This window comes from Hippocampus bargibanti, linkage group LG09 (assembly GCF_051943395.1).
Source record: "Hippocampus bargibanti isolate YZ-2025 linkage group LG09, ASM5194339v1, whole genome shotgun sequence".
Taxonomy (NCBI): Eukaryota; Metazoa; Chordata; class Actinopteri; order Syngnathiformes; family Syngnathidae; genus Hippocampus; species Hippocampus bargibanti.
This window is the reverse complement of record NC_142742.1, coordinates 4,204,407-4,223,690: the sequence shown is the minus strand read 5'-3', so window position 1 is coordinate 4,223,690 and position 19,284 is coordinate 4,204,407. Positions and strand designations below refer to the sequence as shown.

The 19,284-nt window shown below is 39.5% G+C and overlaps 2 protein-coding genes across 3 annotated transcripts in view; one reads left to right on the top strand and one right to left on the bottom strand.

Moving 5' to 3' along the window:
* Nucleotides 1-6,436: 6,436 nt before the first annotated feature.
* Nucleotides 6,437-10,328, bottom strand: marcksb (myristoylated alanine-rich protein kinase C substrate b). Its single transcript, XM_089005151.1, has 2 exons — nucleotides 10,002-10,328; nucleotides 6,437-7,881 (listed from the first exon to the last, which is right to left on the bottom strand). The coding sequence occupies exons 1-2, from the start codon at nucleotides 10,086-10,088 to the stop codon at nucleotides 7,324-7,326; spliced, it is 645 nt and encodes a 214-aa protein (XP_088861277.1). The 5' UTR covers nucleotides 10,089-10,328; the 3' UTR covers nucleotides 6,437-7,323.
* A 2,961-nt stretch (nucleotides 10,329-13,289) lies between these two features.
* fyna (FYN proto-oncogene, Src family tyrosine kinase a) overlaps nucleotides 13,290-19,284 on the top strand; it is a 28,522-nt gene continuing 22,527 nt past the window's right edge. For both annotated transcript variants that reach the window (XM_089004012.1, XM_089004013.1), the window contains exon 1: nucleotides 13,290-13,522. The gene's annotated coding sequence lies outside the window, so the exon portion shown is untranslated. The remainder of the gene's footprint in view (nucleotides 13,523-19,284) is intronic.

Below are 19,284 nucleotides of genomic sequence, written 5' to 3'. Positions count from 1 at the left end.
ATTTCATGTTTAGTTTAGTCTATATGGATGTATGTAGCTTATTAGTTAACTAGTTGCGTATGCAGAGTGTAACAAGTATCAAATTTCAGTCTAATGTTCTCCCAACACTTGTCTGTAGCTGATAGGCTCAGTCGGGACGATGTCATCAACTGCTGTGTGTTGAAACTAGTTTGAGGAGGCGGGCTTGGCACTCTTGGCTTCCCGCTTCGACGAGAGATGTTCTTGTATTGTTCTACTAGGATAAAGTAGTCTTTTCTGTTCACCATCTATCGTCCCCGCTGGTATTTCATCATAAAACTCAGTTGAACTCTGAAACAGGAATTAGACTCCAACACAGACGACAGAGAATGAGAAAATAAATAGAAAACAGTGAAATTTGGACTAGTTTCAACTTTGATAGTTCAAAAGCAGAGTGTAGACTGCAAGGTTAAAATATCCCATCAATCAGGCTCCACAAATAACCCGTCAAGCCATCTGTACACTTAATGCAAAAAGCTATCAACCCAGCTAAACAGAACACAATTGATGAGGAACAAGGTAAAATTATCGCAGAGAAAGCACCTACAATGTATCATTCCTCAAGATGGTGAAAGAAGAAAGTTACGTTCCTCATCAAGTGTTTAATGCTGAGGAAACTGGCCACTCCATTCCATCAGGCCATCAACGACCATCACAAAGGTAAATAAAACCACTTTATTATACAGTACAGTTTATTTCTTTAATTATAATACCATAGCACATTTATTATACATAAAATAAGGTATATTTTGCGTAGTTTTAAGGCTTACAAAATTAGAAAGTAGACAATTATGTTTTATGGGGAGCTAGGAACGGATTTTTCTTATTTTAATGGTTTCCTATGGGAAAATATTTTTTGGGATACACACTTTTCGCCTTACACACTCTTTCTGGGAACCAATTAAGTTCGTAAGCCAGCGTATCACTGTATTTTATTTCGGAGTAAGGATGTAACCAGGTCAAAATATGAAAAAAAGTAAAGGACTGTGGCACTTTCCGGATGAAATCAGCCTCAAATGTGGACCCTGGCAACCATTTTAGTTTATAACATTTAGCCTGTGGGATTTTTAAAAATAGTGCTGTTTGATGTACACCGCCACTAAACTGGTGGGGGGGCCCCAAAAGAGAGGAAAGTGGCTGGTATATACTAGAGGGACACTGTGGTCGGTACAGTAGACAGACAGACAAGACAGAACCAGACAGGGTTTTGCCTTTCTGTTGACTCCACAAGCCAGCCGCATGCCTAAATTAGCAACGACTCTCCATAGTAATGAATCATACATGCTTTTGATAGTTTATGAACATTTTAAACTTGTCTAGAAGAGTACAAACAACAACTGGTGGTCTACCAAGATCGGACGCTTACCACAAGTGTTAGCGGTAGGCTACTTACTGGTTTATTAGAGGGTGATGGAACCAAACCATTTGTGGGGTGGGATATACCATTGCATTAAAAAAAGGGTGCTATGTTTGTTCCCTACGTTTTTAATTTTGTTGTTTTTATTATTTTTTTAACTGGGTGTGCTGGGTGTGCGGGGCATGGTAGAGGGAGTTCAATTGTATTCTATTCTTAATTTCATTTTAAGATGCTGGGCTTTTGAGATTACAGTTTACTTCATTCAGCGACCATGCTTGTTTCTTAAAACACTTCTCAAGTTTTATCTTTCACCATTAAAATAAATGGGAATACAATGAATCGATTCCAGAACCTCATATTAAAAAACATATAAAAAACATAAAAACATACGGAAGAGGATTAGAGAAAATATAAAGTTGGCAAGATTCTCACTTAATTCTCAGAATTCTGAGTTTAAAGTCAGAATTCTCACTTTCAAGTCAGAATTCACATTTTAAAGTCAGAATTCTGAAATTAAAGTCAAAAATCTCACTTTAAAGTCAGAATTCTCACTTTAGAGTCAGAATTCGCACTCACGAAATTCTCACTTTAAAATCAGAATTCTCACTCACAGAATGCTCACTTTAAAGTCAGAATTCTGAGAATAAAGTGAGAATCTTGCCAAATGTATTTTTTCTTCTTCAACAGCAATAATCCTCTTCCGTAAAAACATTACCTGTAATCCAATCAATCTAAAATTTGTTTTGCCTTCTATTGCAATGAAATCAATTTGAATTGATCGCGGCACGATGTTGTGAAGTTTTCTCTTGCCCTCTAGTGGCGCTCGTCTGAAAAACTCTTACATTCCTGTTTTTTTTTTTTTTTTTGCTTGTACAATATCTCAAGGCAAAATTTGGCTAAACAACAACCTTTTGGTGAATGTTTTCAGAATGGTTGGCTTGAAAGCTCCGCGTCTGCATGTGTGAGGCAAACAAAACGTTGAGCTTAGCGGTAACACTAACAAAATGGCCACACGTGTATTCAAAAGAGACCGAAACGAAATATGTCTAAAGCCCGCCCAGCTTTTTGTGGCCGTCACACAAACTGAAGCTGAGGAAGTGGCTAGTGCTCAGGGAACATAGGCGCGTAGCTGTGGGTGGATATAAAAACGTCGGATTCGTTTCCTGCAATTTTTAAAAACACATTTTTTTTTTATGGTGGAGGTGTTTGTGTTTATTCATGTCACGCTCGCAAAATACCGATATGACAGTGCCGAGTGCAACCTCAGGGGCTGTAAACAAAAATTTGCGCACAAACACTGCAATTTATGACAGCCAAATCTATCAGTTGGTTCTCTAAATGAGTCGACTATTTGCGGAATGCGTCTGTATGATTGTGTTAGTCACGCTGCATGGGAAATGTCAACACAATAATTATACTTGAAGCAATAAATATACAAAGCCTCTAGATGAGAAGCACAACTTTTTAGTATAATTTAAACAGTTTAGTTTGATTGTAATAAAGCAAAATGCTGAAACCACAAGCTCGTTTTCGCAATAATGCATTAAATGGGAAATGGTCCTCTTATATAGAGGCCATGTATGGCTCTTTTGGTGATTGCATCCGGCTCGCCGATAAAACTAAGACATACTCTCGCTTTTTTCGCTGTTCATTTCCTGTTTGGGCGGCACTTGGCGGAAAGCGCAACTTTGATTGGATGATACGTTGATGTCAAAACAGTTAACGCCCCCTTTTGAATAAGCCTGACGAGTAAAAAAAAATGGCGGATTTGCCTTTGTGGAGAGAAAAAGTTCTGCCGTGGTTCAAATTCGCAATGAAACAATACCATGAATGAAACAGTTGAATATCAGTGGCACTTTGACAAGCCCCATGCTAACGTTAGCATCAATATACTTCATATACGTGAGAGACAGCAGAAAACAAGTGTGCAAGCTAATGAGCAGTGTGCAGGCAAGCTAGCAGTAGCTTCGCCTATGTGTGACGGGTGTCACAACAGTGACTGTCCTCATCTCCACGATGCTGCCGCATTAATGAAGACGAGACGCGTGGATGTGTCTTTTCATTTCCTTTATTTCTGCAACACAGTATGGCAGAAGGGATGGGTGAAGTCGCATGGGTTTCGTCTTGTGATTAACCTGAATCTCCTCGAGATTGTTCTCAAATGCAAAACATTGTAGATAACAAAACAGAATTAACAACGTGTGATCGTATAGTGGTTATTTACAGAAAAAGAGAATACAACACAAGTTCACTGTTATTTACAAGATGTCCCTGAACGCATCATGGGCGGAGACTCGGCAGAACACGCGGTGCGCTTGTAATGGCTGGCGCACAGTTCAACCAGCCACGGACACTCACGGGCAAATGAAACACGACACAAGAAACTAAATATTGTTCAATAAAAACGAAATGAAACAATTATTACCTGCAACACAGTATGGCAGAAGGGATGGGTGAAGTCGCATGGGTTTCGTCTTGTGATTAACTGCACAATAGAAAAGCACTATGAAGCACATGCGCTCCAAAGTTCCACTCGACAAAACGTGAAGTAAATAATGACACAAAAAGTAATCTGGACTCGAAATGAATAAGGGAACTAATTAGATAACACTAGACAGTACAAAAGGGGAAACAAAATAAGATATTGTCATGAAAATGCGCGTTAATCAAGACCAACAGAAAATTGCGACTCACCCTGAATCTCCTCGAGATTGTTCTGGAAACTATGGGCGGGACATAGTGCCAAACTGTGCGCCGTTGCGTCACTTCCTTCATAATTTAATAACCTAAGTGTACAACTCCGTTACATACACCCCCCTTAAATTATGCAGAAGTGAGGCAACATACACACGGAAGACAACAGAAAGACCAACAGGCAAAATAGACAAGGTTATCGGGCAAGGATGTACAAAAATGCTGTCTAATTATGTCGCTCATCTGACCAACTACGTCAGGTGACTGGAGTAAGGGATCTGTCGCCGGTGTGTCAGGGTCTGTGCGCTCGTCGGAGATGCACTGTACTGGGTCTGGGAAGGAACTCTGTCCCCACTAACATAAGTGGCCTCAGCTCGCACCTGCCCATTCCCCTCTGTACAAACTACATCACCCTGCATAGCACTACATAACTGTGACAGACTGGAGAAAGGTATCTGTTGCTCGTGTATCAGTTGTCTGTGCGCTCGTCGTAGGTGCACTGCACTGGGTCTGGGAAGGAACTCTGTCCCCACTAACATAAGTGGCCTCAGCTTGAACCTGCCCATTCCCCTCTGTACAACCTGCACCACTCTGGATTGCACTACACAACTGTTACACGGTTGGGAAGCCTCTACCTCTACCAACACACTCATTCAAAGGTGTGCTACTTGTTACATGTAAGGAGCTCATTCTTAGCCTTAACACACAAAAACACGTACATGAAAAAAAAGCACACTAATTGCAAAACAGCAGGTAGACAATTAACACACTACATGTATTTCCAAAACGGGGGTCGACACACCGTCCACCGAGTGATGGGACTGCACAGCGTCTTCATTGTGCAGCATCGCGGTCCCGGTCCGAAGTGGAGAGTCATTTGTGATCCGGGTCACGGCACCAATGTGACGGGTGTCACAACAGTGACTGTCCTCATCTCCACGATGCTGCCGCATTAATGAAGACGAGACGCGTGGATGTGTCTTTTCATTTCCTTTATTTCTGCAACACAGTATGGCAGAAGGGATGGGTGAAGTCGCATGGGTTTCGTCTTGTGATTAACCTGAATCTCCTCGAGATTGTTCTCAAATGCAAAACATTGTAGATAACAAAACAGAATTAACAACGTGTGATCGTATAGTGGTTATTTACAGAAAAAGAGAATACAACACAAGTTCACTGTTATTTACAAGATGTCCCTGAACGCATCATGGGCGGAGACTCGGCAGAACACGCGGTGCGCTTGTAATGGCTGGCGCACAGTTCAACCAGCCACGGACACTCACGGGCAAATGAAACACGACACAAGAAACTAAATATTGTTCAATAAAAACGAAATGAAACAATTATTACCTGCAACACAGTATGGCAGAAGGGATGGGTGAAGTCGCATGGGTTTCGTCTTGTGATTAACTGCACAATAGAAAAGCACTATGAAGCACATGCGCTCCAAAGTTCCACTCGACAAAACGTGAAGTAAATAATGACACAAAAAGTAATCTGGACTCGAAATGAATAAGGGAACTAATTAGATAACACTAGACAGTACAAAAGGGGAAACAAAATAAGATATTGTCATGAAAATGCGCGTTAATCAAGACCAACAGAAAATTGCGACTCACCCTGAATCTCCTCGAGATTGTTCTGGAAACTATGGGCGGGACATAGTGCCAAACTGTGCGCCGTTGCGTCACTTCCTTCATAATTTAATAACCTAAGTGTACAACTCCGTTACATATGGACCAGGCAAGTTGACTTTCATTTCGATCGTTTGGCTGGATTTTTTTTTTAACAATCATGAAGAACATAAAACTATTCATATTAATGGGGGCTATAATCACAAGGTTATTTTAAATAATATATTCTGACATTTTGTTGAAATCATGTGCGTTTGTGTGCGGCTCTCACTGAAAAACATTTCAAAATATTTTCATTTTATGGCTCTCTTAGTCAAAAAGGTTGCCGGCCCCTGTCTTTAATGGATCTATTTTAAAGAGTTTGTCAGAGAAGGACTCGCTAGTGGTGAGTACATCCGCTTCAAGATTTGAATCGCTCACATAATGTGCCATTTGAATGTTGTTGTTTTTATTGAAAGTCGTAGGCTCCTCTTCTGTCTCCTGGCTGGGCTTTTTCTCATTTCCCAAAGAAGTTTTTTTTGCATTACTTTTTTTTCTCGCTAGCTTCGGGGTTTCATTTTAACGTAACCGAGAAGCTCGTCAAGTGTGATACTCTAAGCGGATGTAAGAGAATCTGGTAGGTTTTCAAAATAAAACACTTCAAATTCTAAAAAAAATAAAACTGCGCAACACTAGATTGAATACAAACTTGACAGCTGGATTTAAGCGACCTCAAAAACGTAAATAAACCGAGTGCCAATTCATACTTTCCTTTATTATGCAGTGCTCACAGAAAGTCAACACCTAAATACCATGTTGTAGCCAATGTTACATTCAATCCTTATGTACAAAAGAAAGAAAAAAAACGATGTCCTACCTAAAATGTACTAATCTAGAGATGAAGTGTTATATAATCATCACAGCTTGGTCAGTTTTTTTTTGTTGTTTTGTTTTTGCTTAAAACATCTCGCAGTTTTTATTCAGTCTTACAAATGGTGGAAAAACAAACAAACAAGAAAACAGTCATTTACAATGGGTTAAAAATGTCATTTAGGTACATTTCAGTCATAAAACCAGCAATATCAAAGTCTATACAACGTGCATTACTACAGTTTTGGAAATGGCAGACTCTAAAAACGGCAGAGGAAGTGACGAGCACCTATGTTATTGTAAGATTGTTTGCTTGCTAAATCTAGTTCCACGGAGAAGGGAACGTTTGTGGTCCACGCGATGGCTGAAATACGACAACGTTTTGCTTTGTTTTAAGACTCAGCGAAGGACTGTCTTCCTTTTTTTTTTTTTCAAATCTTTGTTTCGCTGCACAAGACTCGCACAGCTGTAGCTGCTACATCCAATTAGCCCAGCACCAAGTACTTGAATTAAATATGTCAGCATGATGTAGGAAAAAAAAATAAAATTCAAGCTCACAGTCGCACATTCACCCACGAATGCAAGCATGGGGCCAGGGAAGATCCTCCCATGACCTACATTGCAGTCATTATGGATGAGATGTTTCAAAAAAAAAAGTAAACAGACACACAATTATAAAGAAAAACAAAATCCCTGCTTTCAGACAAGTTCTCGCATTCTTTCAGATGGGCTTCATGGGCCTCCTTCATTTCGTGGTGTTCTTCAGTAGATTTATTCAGCGGGGGCCTCTGGACTGGGGGCCACAGCAGCTTCGGGTTCAGCTGGTGAAGAAGCTTCAGCTGGTTTCTCCTCCTTGGCCACCTCGTCGGCTTTGGGCTCTTCAGGTGCGGCCGCTTCTTTGACCTCCTCCTTCGCCGGAGCCTTCTCCTCTTCTGGCTTCTTCTCCTCCTCCTCCACCACCGCCGCCGTAGCCCCTTCTTCCTGGGCTGGCGCTTTCTCGACTTCTGCGTTTTCTCCCTCCACCTTCTCCTCGTCTTCGGACTCCTTCTTGGTCTTCTTGAAGGAGAACCCGCTCAGCTTGAAGGAAGGTTTCTTGAAGGAGAAGCGTTTCTTCTTCTGTTTTCCATCCTCGGTGGTTTCTTCGGGTTTGGCAGCAGCTTCGCCGTTTGTGGCGGCAGCTTCGGGCTCCTTCTCAGCTTCTTCCGGTTTGTCACCAGCCTCCTTGGGCGCCTCCTCGGTGGGGGTGCTGCCGTTGGCTTGGACGTCGGCCTTGGAGGCCTCTTCGGTTGCCGGAGAGGCATCGCCGTTGGTTTTGGCGTGACCATTTTCCTGAGAGAGGAAAGTGTGAAATTTAAAATGGCTGACACAAAAAATAATAGTGATAGGAAGCAAGCTGAAAATCATGAACTACAGTAAAGTCTCGTTATATCGATATTCAAGGGAGTCCGAAAAAATATCAATATAACCGGGACTATCGATATATCCGACCCTGTAATTTTCTCCGTGCGTGCATAGAAATAGTATCGATATAACCGGGACTATCGATATATCCGATATCGATATAACGAGACTTTACTGTAATTGAAATCCCTAAACAAAGCACTACAGTAGTCGCTATGATTTGTTGCAATACTGCAGTAGTTTGAAAGTAGGAACGAGTTATCATCATCAGAGTGACAAACAAACATTTTTTTAGGATTATTAGTATTTTTTTAGTTTGTTAATTGAAAATTTACAAAAAGTATTATTGGTATCTGTTCTTGGTATCGTGAGTACTTAAAGCGTGACTACTCGCATTGATAATTCTGAAATTAAATGGTATTATCAAACGCCCTAAAATAAATCTAAATTAATTTTAGCTAATTGATCAAAAATCGGCCAAATCTGCAGCATTTCAGCTTTCAAACAAACATTTATATCTCAACTCACGTGTGTATATTGGGCACTTTCAAACAGACAACACTGCATACAAAGTGCTGTACATGGACAACTATCAAAAATCTGATGACAAAGCAATCAAAATTAAGACATTTCCAAACATCCCCTCAAACAAATGGTAAAAATATATCTAATTATACATATATTTTAAATCAACAGATCAACCAATTATGTAAATAATTGCTCGCTATAGCTCCGGCTGTATGTTTATAATTGTTTCGTTGATATCACGCAATTTCTTTTTGATAATTTATTAGTACAACAAAAGTCATTTTTTCGTCAATTTGAACAAAATGATCACAAATTAAATGCAAATACTTTGATGTCGACCGATGCAAGAATTCTGTATTGATATTCATATTCGGCATTAGATTTTACAGATGGCGATACCTGATCCGCACCCATAATTGTTATTAATTTCTTCACAGTAGTTACTCATTTATTCACAGTAGATGTGCGATTTCTCTATTTTAGGGCCAATACTTGCCCTCATAATTATGATAGATGCCTTTTTTCATCACCTAACACTGGTGGTATCAATTTCAGTGTTTTTATGGATTAGAAATGAAAAAAAGAAACTAATGTCCTTTCTTGAACTAATAAATTATCATAAATTGGGTGATGTCAAATAACTCATAAGCTCAGAAACGTTAAATCAAATAGCTCAATTTGAAATTGTATCCATTCGAATAATTGGCGAATATCGATATCGTCACCGTATCGAACACCGCTTGCGAATTGAATTCAAACGCCATTTTGGCGTTTGAATTCAATTCGCTTTTGGACCAATAGGAAAAAAGCGAGTAAAGCCGCAGCACATCTGTTGCTAGGAGAGTGACGACAGATCTCGAAGTCTAGACCGGTTTTTCTTGTAGTACCACCTTGGTACCTCTAGGGGGAGATGGTGCGCTTTGGACTTACGACAGGCCCGACTAAATAACGTTTTTAACTCCTCTTGTCCTCATTTTAATCATCATCTAAATCTTTTCTATTAAAGAAAAGATCAAATATACTCTCTGGTGGGTTGTGTGTGCTTATGGAGCAGTATTTGGGCTTTTTTGGGGAGCGTGTAGGAGACAAAACGTGGCTTTCCTCCTTGAATCTGGCAACAAAGGCGTGGCGTGGATGAAAAAAATGGCTATGGCACCAGCTTAAAGACCCCACGCAGAGAATTTTAGACAATATAACGCTTGAAAATGCTCGTGGTTTCAAAAAAACACAAACGCTTCGTGGGATGTGATCAATTAAAATTGCAATTAACATTATTATGGTTTTATTGAACAAAATTAAGAAATTATAGAGTCCCAATAAATGATCGTTGGAGTATACACAGTATTGCATTTTAAACACGAGTGGCGTTCAAATGGCCTGGGAGAGGAATGTGGGGAAATAGGCAACGTGGTGGCCACTTTCTCCTGGATGCCGGTGAGCTGAGGATAGAAGCACGCCATTGACGCAACACATTGCCCCGGTCGCAATTAACACTTTAAATAATTTACAATGAATATTACCTGGCCATTAGTCTTGGCCGCAGCCTCACCGGGCTTCTCCACCGCGGCTTCCTCCTTTCCGGCGTTTTTGGAGATTTGTGCTCCCATGCTCGTTCAACAAAGGGAAATCGAGCGATGAAATGAATGAACAAAGACCACGGACGTTTTTTTCCTCCCTCGCGAAACAATCAAAACGCGGCGACTTCCTTCTCCGAACGAGGCAATAAAGGGCAGCCGCACGGAGCTTTTTAGCCGGTAAAACGTGTTTGAAATGCGGGAGAACAATTGCAAACGAAATCTCGTTTTTCCTCTCTCGCTCAATCCCTCTCTCTCCACCTTTTTTTGTAGGTCGTGTGGAGTTTGAGAAGCGGAGAAATTGGCCTCGCCGCGAATGAGATGCGCCGGAGTACAACGCCCAAAACGGCACATGAATGGACGTCCGAGTGATGACGTCAGAGTCAGCCAATCACAAAGCGGGTAGGCTAGCGCGCGCGGGGGGGCCATCTTGAAGCGGGCCTGAGAGGACAATAGGAGGCGACAACAACATGGCTACACTCATACAAACTTCATGGCCACCTCACTTCCGAGTGTGGACATTAGTTCGAAATTGTATTTGCATGTTTGTTATTCATAGAACGATTATATATATAACTCGTGAGGCGAAAAGGTACGGTTTTTATCCATATAGCCAATAGTCACACACCTAGAAACTAGACTGGGGCCTAATTTACGACTTGAACAACACAATCCTTTTGAGTTTTCTATTCAAATGCAAATTATTTATACTAGTTAAACAAAGAACAACAATCATTCACTAGCTTCAGTGTTACACTTCCACTCAATATTCCCCAAATGGAGGATAAATGACAAATAACAGAAACATGCACTTGTTTAGCTAGCTGGACAAGACGCGACCAGAGGTGGTAGAAGTGATTCAAAAATATGATTAAATATACCACAAAGCTCTTCCTAAATTTGTTCCTTTTTTCTTCCCCTTTTACTGTTCAATCTGTCTAGTAAGTATTACATATACAACAGTTTTTTTTCATCTGTTTTCTGTTATTGTTGTTGTGGTTTCCGACTTGTAATTGTCAAAGCATCTCTTTTTGGATATACATTTGGAATAGAACCAAATGTGCCCAGAAAATGTCTATTTCCAGTTATCTTGACTCTTTCTAAATGTGAATTGAATATCTGGTCATAAACCTTCAGAGAGGTAATTGTGGTGACTGGTTAGAATACTTTTATATGTACACGTATATAACCTAAAGTCCAGCTCTGATGATAAATGCAAGACATATGCTCACCAATACTTGCATAATAGCATTTTATCTGCTTGTTGCAGCTGGAGCTTCCCGATGACCCACATCTAATGAGTTCACATTGCAGCCTGACCCAGCAAGCCCTCGGACTCCACCGGCAGCAGCTACCATCACTACCGTGACCCACATCTCCATGGTAACAAGTCCAAAATGGCACCCGGCACATGGAAGGGCTGGCAGAGGAGTGAGAGTGAGTTCACGCAGACAAACGGCGCAGGATTAGGGTGACTTTTCTGCTCCCGCCCTCTCGCGCCACTCTACAGGCCAAGTAGGCCATACTTCATTGTTTTCCTATCGAGATGACATGCAAAGCTACCATTTTCACGTCACACTGCCGTATGAATATGTAAACTCTGAGGGAGGGGGCGCGTGGGGACAAAGCTAGTAGAGATTGGGATGTTCGACGCCCAGACTGCTGATTCACATCTACATGAATTTTGTGTGCGTGCTTGCAAAATGAGTCTTAGGCACGCTAGTACCTTAAAAAAAACCCTCACAAGCTAAGCACAAAATCATGTTTTTAAATCGATGTAACAGATTTCTATGACTACTTTCTTTGTTCATCCAAAAAATATGCTTTATCGATTCTGTCAATGTACATTTAACAACCTAAATTGAAGATGTTTCTGCAAATTTCCCCATTTTAGGATGGTTAAAGGCTTTCTGATTCTGATGTAAAGGATAAATAAATATGTATAACGTGTAGGCCATGTTCCAAATTATTCCATAGAGAGGATTAATAAGTCTACACACAACCCATTTGAATGCCAGGTTTAAATAATGTTTTTAGGAGTAAGAAGGTAGGGTAATGATGAATAATCTAAAATGTTTGCACAAATCATTTCGGCCACGTGTGTCAAAGTCAAGGCTCGCGGGCCAAATCCGGCCCGCCACATCATTTTTTTTCGGCCCGCGAAAGCAAATCAAACTTGTTAAATTCCATGATGATTGCTAAAATCTGAGCCAAAATGTCATATTTTTGGATGTCGACCACAATAAAAGTCATTATTCTTGACTTCAGATTTGAAAACGAGTTATTCATTAATTTGCTGTGTGCTCTATATGTAATATTTAAAGGGATTTAAACATTCTAATGGGTTCCCCAAATTCATAACGCCCCTCGAGAGGAAACCATAACTACAATGTGGCCCGTGGCAAAAAAATGACTTTGACACCCCTGATTTAGGCTTTAAAAGAAATTGTCATATAATGCCTACTAAAACAGCCAAACTTTATATTGGCACTAAATTTAAATTTGACGTATGCTACTCCCATTTAATTTAAACTTCAATGTTCCACAGACTAAGTTGTGTGGGTGACCGTACACTCAAAATGAACTGCATGGAGACATTTTATTTTAATTTTTGTATTTATTTATTTTTTTGCCCTTGATGCGTACGTGTTATACTATACCCCATACATCCCATACAATCGGAGTTCCTTTTTAAATCTTATCCAAACCTTATAACCACAAGACAGGAGATATTCAAATCAGATGATTGATCGACTGAATCAATGACTGAATAAATAAATAAACAAACAAAGTAGAGCAGACCATTTGCCAACTTCGCCCTGGAATCAGTCACCTCAAACCAGGGAAGAGGAGGGGAAGAACGGAGGGTGGGATTTGCCTCCCATTTGTTACACTCAATTGGCCGAAGTTACTGTCAATCAAAACCTCCACGCCAAACACCATTAAGCGCAAGCTAACTGTAGACGGAACTGTTTTTAAAATAAAAGCATAGCTCGTCGCGCGACGTATTTTGAGCCTTTAAGTATGTGTCTATTTGCACTTAATATTTCGTATAATTGCATTATGGATATAATGATATTTTTGTGTGGTTTTAAACCGAAATTAGGCTTCTTTCACCGACGAAATGATATCCCTTTTGCACGACTTCTTTTTATTTTGAAACGGTTGAACCGGATACGGTATTTGTTACTACAGAGTTCTTGACGTCCACTCCCTGCTTTCGTCACGGGCGTATGTACGCACGGCTCGAGGAGCTCCTGAGACAGCAGAGACTGGAACCGCTATTCTCTCTCCCCCTCTCTTTCCAGATTTCCTTTCTCAGTGTGATCCTGCCCCTAGGAGAAAGAAAAAAAAACAACTACCCATCCAAATATATATCACGAGGAGGTAGCTGAATCATCACCGGCTGGAAACTCCGATGGATTAGTTTGAAATAACCCCTCCCCACACCTCCCACCTCCTCTCCGGTAAGTACGTTTCGTTTATTTTCCTACTCACGAGTTGCATTTCAATTGCTTGCACTGCCGTTTGGATTTTGTTTTAGCTCTTGAGACGGGAGTCACAACGGCTACACAAATAAAGATCCATTAGTGTGAGGTGAGGATGTTTATGCAGCGGGATTCCATAGATGGTGGGGCTCTAGCGTCGCAGCAGCAGCTGGGATGGGGATGCACTGCAGTCAGACCGCACCGACAACACACAACAAGGCCCCCGCAGACAGCCTCCTGTTGATTTATCCGCAAATAATTGCCTCCCATTGATAATCGAAGCTGCCCCTTCATCAGGGTTTGTGTGTCAAGCGTGTGCAAAAGGCGACGCACGTCCATTTTACACTGGAATCAAAACATCGAGGATGATGAAGGAAGGAGGAGGATGATTGGATCGAATGAGCAACGCGCATGCAGTCGTAAACATAGCAGAGCAGAGTGGAAACGCAAACAAGTGCAGTTATTCAAGTGGTGACCACCTACAGTGATCCCGCGCTACTTCGCGGTCATTTATCTGAGTTTCGGTTTATCGCGGATTTTTTTTCAGGGAAAAAACGTTCAGAATAAAAAAAAAATGCCGAATGACTGAGGTTTTAGACATGGCTGTAGCTTGATTGGTTCCCAGTGCTGAAGTCACCCAACGACAACACGATATCTCATTGTTTACAGCCATGTGGATTGGCTGTGCATCTTCTTAGCCCAACCCAGCACCTATCTTTGTTTTCCCACGTGGGTTATTATATAACTCTACTTCGCTGATTTCCGTCTGTCATAGTTGATCCTGGTCCCCATTAAGAGCGAAAAACGAGGGATTACTGTATATCCTGTATATCATATCCTAGTGGATTTTGTGCAAGAGGCAGGCTAACATACTGCCAATGGCATAAATCTGATGACAATTAGAATATTTCATTCTCATATTGGCACATTTCACTTTAGTGACCCGTCCCGGTAAGTTTCAACTGCCTTTGATTTTTGTGCGTAAGCCAAAGCCTCGTCTAATGTCAAAAAAAAAAAATAGTGCTTTACCCACTATCAAGTGGTATCGTTAGGTAGCCACACAAATGATCCATCACTATAGATACTGTATTTTTTCAGATCGGATGGAATATTTTCGAATGCAAGAACTTAGAAGCTAAAAAAAATCAATCAATAAATAATTATTGTGGTAAATTATGTTGAGTAATTCTCTTATACTATACTATACTATCCATTATGATTTATAAGGCAATGGAAGTGGAATATTTTGATTTTCCCAGTAAGTTCTCTCTTTCTCAGTAAGTGTTATACTGAAGCTAGTGAGTGATTGTCGTTCTTTGTTTAACTAATATAAATACAGCCACAAGTCTAATTTGAAAACGAGTATAACGTATCTTTGAGTGTGGCGTTTGCATGGCCTCCCGCTATTTGTGTGAGTTCCCATCATCCCCAAAACATGCCCGTTAGCCAACTTGAAAATCAAATTGTTTATCAGTCTAAGAGTTTAATGCTTTTTTTTTTATGGGGCAATCAGTTCAGGGTGAAAATTCCTCTGAGAGAGGCTCCAGTTACCCGCCACCCTCATGAGAACAAGCGCTCTAAAATAATAGACGGATGGGTGGATGGATTAGCGCCAAAAGTAGTTAATGAATATGGACATCAGATCTGGAGCTGAGCGTGCGTCCGTATGAGCGTGGCGTCATTTTGTATGGCTGAAAGAGAAAAAGAAAAATGGACTGAAAGGAGCTTGACTGGCAAAAGGACTTGTTGTTCTCCAAGTCACAATGGGCATCTGTATGGCTTTTGTTTTTTTGTTTGATTTTTTTTTTGTGTAAATGAAGTTTTGGAGGAGGGAAAAAAAGCTTGGAAAAGATTTGAACAAATAAAACAGGACTGCTAACCAATCCATTTGACACGGTTGACAGATTTGGGAACGATGTAGTTGATTACTCCGCCAATCTTGATCATCCGGTGTCAACGTGCGACCCATGTCGGTACTTTCCATCAGTCATTCCTCAATTCTTTTGCCACATAATCGTTGCCCGAAGCGCAGCGCATCATTATTTCCAATGTATTGCTTCAAGAACCGTTGTTCTCTTCCACTGGCATAAGTTATGGAAACACGTTTGAACCAAAGTTGAGGGGGAAATTCTCCATTTTTGTTCCCCTCCGATTTTAATTTTTTTTCCTAACAACACACCATTAAAGGACAACCGACGTCACTTTTTTGTTTCCTAACTGACATCAGAAAAACGTCTTATAGCATCTAAAGTACCCAAAACACGCAGGCTGATATTTTTATTCAAATGCAAAACACTAATAAAAGTGACTTAAAGTGTCCAAAATCTGCAAAAAAATTGAGCTGCGAATTGGGCATTTTCAGAAAGTCCCGCCCCCAGTTCGTGACGTCACGCCAAGACGTCTTGCATTGCTGCAGAATCAAAACAATGGCTTCAGATTCGGAGAAGATGCTTTCTTGTTACACATACAGTTATGAATACGATTCAAATAGTTCTGAAGAGGAAAGCATACATGTTTGCAATCGATTAAAGAATTTATTCTGTGCCATTTTGAGGCAACATTGGGGGGGAAATGGCCACCGACCTCCTGTGAGGAATGAATCATCCCGTTTCCACAGGCTGATAAATTCCTTATATGGAGCTTGGACGCCCTCTTCTGGCTCTTTCTGGTGCAACACGAGGTTTTCAGACCAAACAAGCATTGACATGATAGAAGGACTGCTACAATGTGTCCTTTTTTTTCGGTCAGGGGCGTTCTTTCAGTGACGTCACGTACGGACTCGTCACCAACTCAAAAACAAGACTTCCAGAATATTCAGCACGAGTCTTAAAACGTAAAATATAGCTATATGCGATGGAATCTTTGTAAAATACGCTCAGTAGTAGTCATTTGAAGCCATTTTACAAATTATGGACACAACTTGCCAGAGTCGTCGGTTGTCCTTTAAACCATTTCTTATTCATGGCTCACTCTTCACAAATTCACATATCTGATTTTGTCCTATCTGAAATGCCTGAACATGCTACGAAATAGCACTTGGAAAGCCTTTATGAAAAGGAAAGTAGTAATTGGGATAAATAGAAAAGTAGTAATTGGCAATTCAACAATGCAGAAACATTGTTGAATTGATACTGTACATATGCACAGAGAGACGAGCTATGTTGGAAGAAGGAAAATTCTGCCTCTTGTTCATAAAAGTATCACATAGTTTTTCCTGTGCGAACAATAAAAATAAAAACAAGAGAATGACACTCAACGATAATGCTAAACTGCATCTATTTTTCAGGGCTGTTCCTCTTTAAACATTGGCTTGAACATGAATAAATAGTATAACAGTTGGCAGTCTTATATTCTTTATCCTCTGTCACGAATACAATACAATACAATACAATACATATTGATTTGTATATGTCACATACGTGTGCTGTATTGACGAGCTGAGAGGAGTTGTATACCTTCCTGTGTGTTTTCCTGTGTAATTACTCTGTCTTTTTTAAAGCACAATAGCATGAAATCTTATTTTTCCTCATTAACTCATTCACTGCCAGACGATGTGCAAAAATATGTCGACTCTAGTGCCAGCGTTTTTGTCATTGTCACTCAAATTGTAGGACCCACAGAATATTAAGTTTTAGGACTATATTAACATTCATTTCAGCATTACGAACATTATAACCTCTTCTTTCATTGGAATAAAGAGTTAATTCCTCAGTTATATGGTTCTGGAGTTATCTGAGGTTGAAATGGGGGCGGCTGTACAAAATACAATACAACACATACATATTGCTCGATATAGCGCTTTAACAAAAGCTAAAGCTATAACAAAGTGCTAACATGGACAAAAGGTAAATGCTGCCCCCTCATGGAAGGGAAAAACATTGCCAGAGGTCTGACCTGCGCTTTATCAGCACCCAAGAAGAAAAAAAAAAACTCAAACAAATTCAGCAATGGCGGTCAACGTCACACCCTGTCAATTCCCGAATAAATTTGAGAATGGAGAGTGAATGAGTTAAAATACGCATTCCATCATTTTTTTTTGTGTTGATTTGAGAAGCGTCGTTGGGCTCGATACCACACATGTACTCTGTGCGAGGCTCAGCTGTGAATTTATTCATTTATTTTATAACTGGCTCTTTTCATAGCAATCACTTTGCAAAAGCAACACTGGCCGCCATTGTCCGGCTAATCTTATAGCTTGGTGAAATGCAGCCATTGTCTTGTTGTTAATACACTGAATGAAGTCGCTTGTCTGTCACAAGCAAATATTGTAACGATTCGGTCGGGCGGTGCCGCCATAATGTGGGAGATTGTGGACACGCGGGCCGAGAAGTGACACTCACATTTTAAGCTTGCATTGCGTCGTTGAAGAAGGTCACGTGTGACGTCAGTGGAGAGAGTGTTGTGGGAAGTGTGACCCCAGTCATGTGAGCGCAAAAAGGGGACCCCTTTAAGCTGACGAATGCAAAATCATTTTATGATGACGCAGTTTATGAAAACTGCAACTTTTTTTTTAATGCAGGTTTTTCTTTGAGATTTTAAATAGTGTACTTTTCTTTTTGTCTTTTATTGACACATGGTCTTTAAAAAAATAAAATAAAAAATAAAGATCATGCAGCACAAATAAGGGCTATTATAGAGAAAACCTATGCTAAAAGAATACCCCATTATTTATTTATTTAGTTATTTATATTTTTATTTATTGTTTTATTTATTATCTGCTGTTTTATTTATTTATTATTTACTAAATTGTTTTTATTTATGTGTTTGTTGTTTTTCCAACTTGAAAACATTTTACACTGAAAGAATACACAATTATTTGTTATTTATTTATGTATGTATGTATGTATTCATTCATTCATTCATTCGTTTATTTATTTATCTATTTATTTATTTATTTATTTATTTATTTATTCATTCATTTATTGTGTTATTTGTGTTGTTTATTTGTTTATGTGTTAGTTTTTAGTTTATCCAACTTAAAAACATGTTTCCGCTCAAAGAATACATCATAATTAATTAAGTAATCTATTTATTTATGTATTTATTTACTTGTTTCTTTATTTATGTGTTTGTTTATGGATTTGTTTATTTATTGTTAGTTATGTTTTTATTTATTGTGTTATTTATTAATTAGCTCTTTTATTTATTTATTGATTTATTTATTTATTTATTTAATGTTATTTATTTATTAGTTGTTGGTTTATTAATTAATTAATTTATTTTGTTATTTTTTCTATATTTGTTTATTTATTTGTTTGTTTATTTATTTTGTTACTTTCTTTTAACCATGTATGCTCACAGGAACGGGTGGTCCTGTTGTCATTCTGGCTATCCATTTGCTATCTATTTGTTATCTATTAGCTATCTGTTAGCTAGCTAGCTTTCTATCTATTTGAATTACTTCCGGGTTGAGTGTACACTGGAGCATGTGGCTGCCGCTGCTCACCCACAGAAAAAATGATCCTGGGACTGTAAAGTGACCTTGAGAGTTTTGAAAGGCGCTTATAAATGAAATGGATTATTATTATAATGATGATGATTATTATAAATTTGTTCATCCACATTATTATTATTATTCATTAGCGTCCCCAACCCCAAAAGCTACACAAGTCAGTCGCACAGTTGTTGGTTCTTCCAGGTTATCGTAATTTACAGGAATTGTGCTTCATCATTTTGACTACTTTGGTTTTTGTTTAATACAAAAAAAAAAACGTTTTTTTTTTCTTTCGGAAACATATGGA